Source organism: Diabrotica virgifera, chromosome 4 (genome assembly GCF_917563875.1).
Source record: "Diabrotica virgifera virgifera chromosome 4, PGI_DIABVI_V3a".
In the NCBI taxonomy this organism is placed as follows: Eukaryota; Metazoa; Arthropoda; class Insecta; order Coleoptera; family Chrysomelidae; genus Diabrotica; species Diabrotica virgifera.
In genome coordinates, this window is record NC_065446.1 from 248,350,418 (window position 1) to 248,351,424 (window position 1,007).

Sequence of the window (1,007 nt, forward strand, 5' to 3'; positions counted from 1 at the left end):
AACACCTTGGCTGGATTAAAATGAGTGGTATAAACTTACATTGAGTGCGTTACGAGGCATATATGTCCTGTAGTGAACCTTTGCCATAGTGCGTTATGATACAGTTGACACAGCCAACAGTTAGTGTAATACAAGGTCTATCTGTCTCGTAACGCATACAAGAGGTTAAAATAAGGTTTTCAAAAATAAAATAAACCAAACTATTTACAAATCTTGTATATTAGTCACTGTCTCCTTGAGGTAAATTTATTTCATCAATTAAAAAAAATTATTAAAAAACATCAACACTACTTCTTCCCGGATTTTTTGATACCACCTCCCACTAAAGGCCCTTTTTGCGAAGCCTTCGATTTGGCGTCTTGTAAAGCCTTCTGCTGCTCTTTCAATTTCTGCTTGTGTGCTAGATCGTCATCATCTAATTCTTTTGAATCTTTTTTAGGTGCTTTTAGTGGTTTCTTTTTACCGCCCTCACGACCAGACATGCTAAAATAATATAAAGGCTAAATCAGTCTCGACGTTGGTAATTCCTTTAACCTAAATGGTTTTATAGTCTCTAAACTAAATTACTTACGTTAAAGGTTATAAATCTTGCTGTTACTTATTCTAATATGTAATTAAAACGAAAAATGTTCAAAGGTAGTTCACGCTTTTTTTTTTCAATGAAAATGACAGCATTGACATTGACAGTCAATGATCAATGACAGTGAGTATTCTGTCAAATGTCAATTTCGTAACTTTTCCGCTTCTTTTCTTTAAGGTAAGGAAAATTCACGATAAACCATCACATAGTCGTAGAAAGTGAATTTCCTTTGCAAAATCTCAGGCAAAATGATAGTATCACAGAATAAGTATTTAATGTTTAATGTTAATGAATTCGCAAACATCGGTGGAGCTAAAATTTTCTTTAGCCTTAACCCTTTCTTAGGTCCGCTTGCCACTCCACTATGCTAAATTTAGTACTGAAATTAGTACTAAAAATGTTGTATCTACAAATTAGATGCGCGCGC

The 1,007-nt window shown here is 34.0% G+C and overlaps 1 protein-coding gene across 1 annotated transcript; it reads right to left on the reverse strand.

Annotated features, from left to right (window-relative positions):
- Positions 1–201: 201 nt before the first annotated feature.
- Positions 202–727, reverse strand: LOC114334074 (translation machinery-associated protein 7 homolog). Its single transcript, XM_028284088.2, has 2 exons — positions 572–727; positions 202–483 (listed from the first exon to the last, which is right to left on the reverse strand). The coding sequence occupies exon 2, from the start codon at positions 480–482 to the stop codon at positions 288–290; it is 195 nt and encodes a 64-aa protein (XP_028139889.1). The 5' UTR covers position 483; positions 572–727; the 3' UTR covers positions 202–287.
- Between the last annotated feature and the right edge of the window lie 280 nt (positions 728–1,007).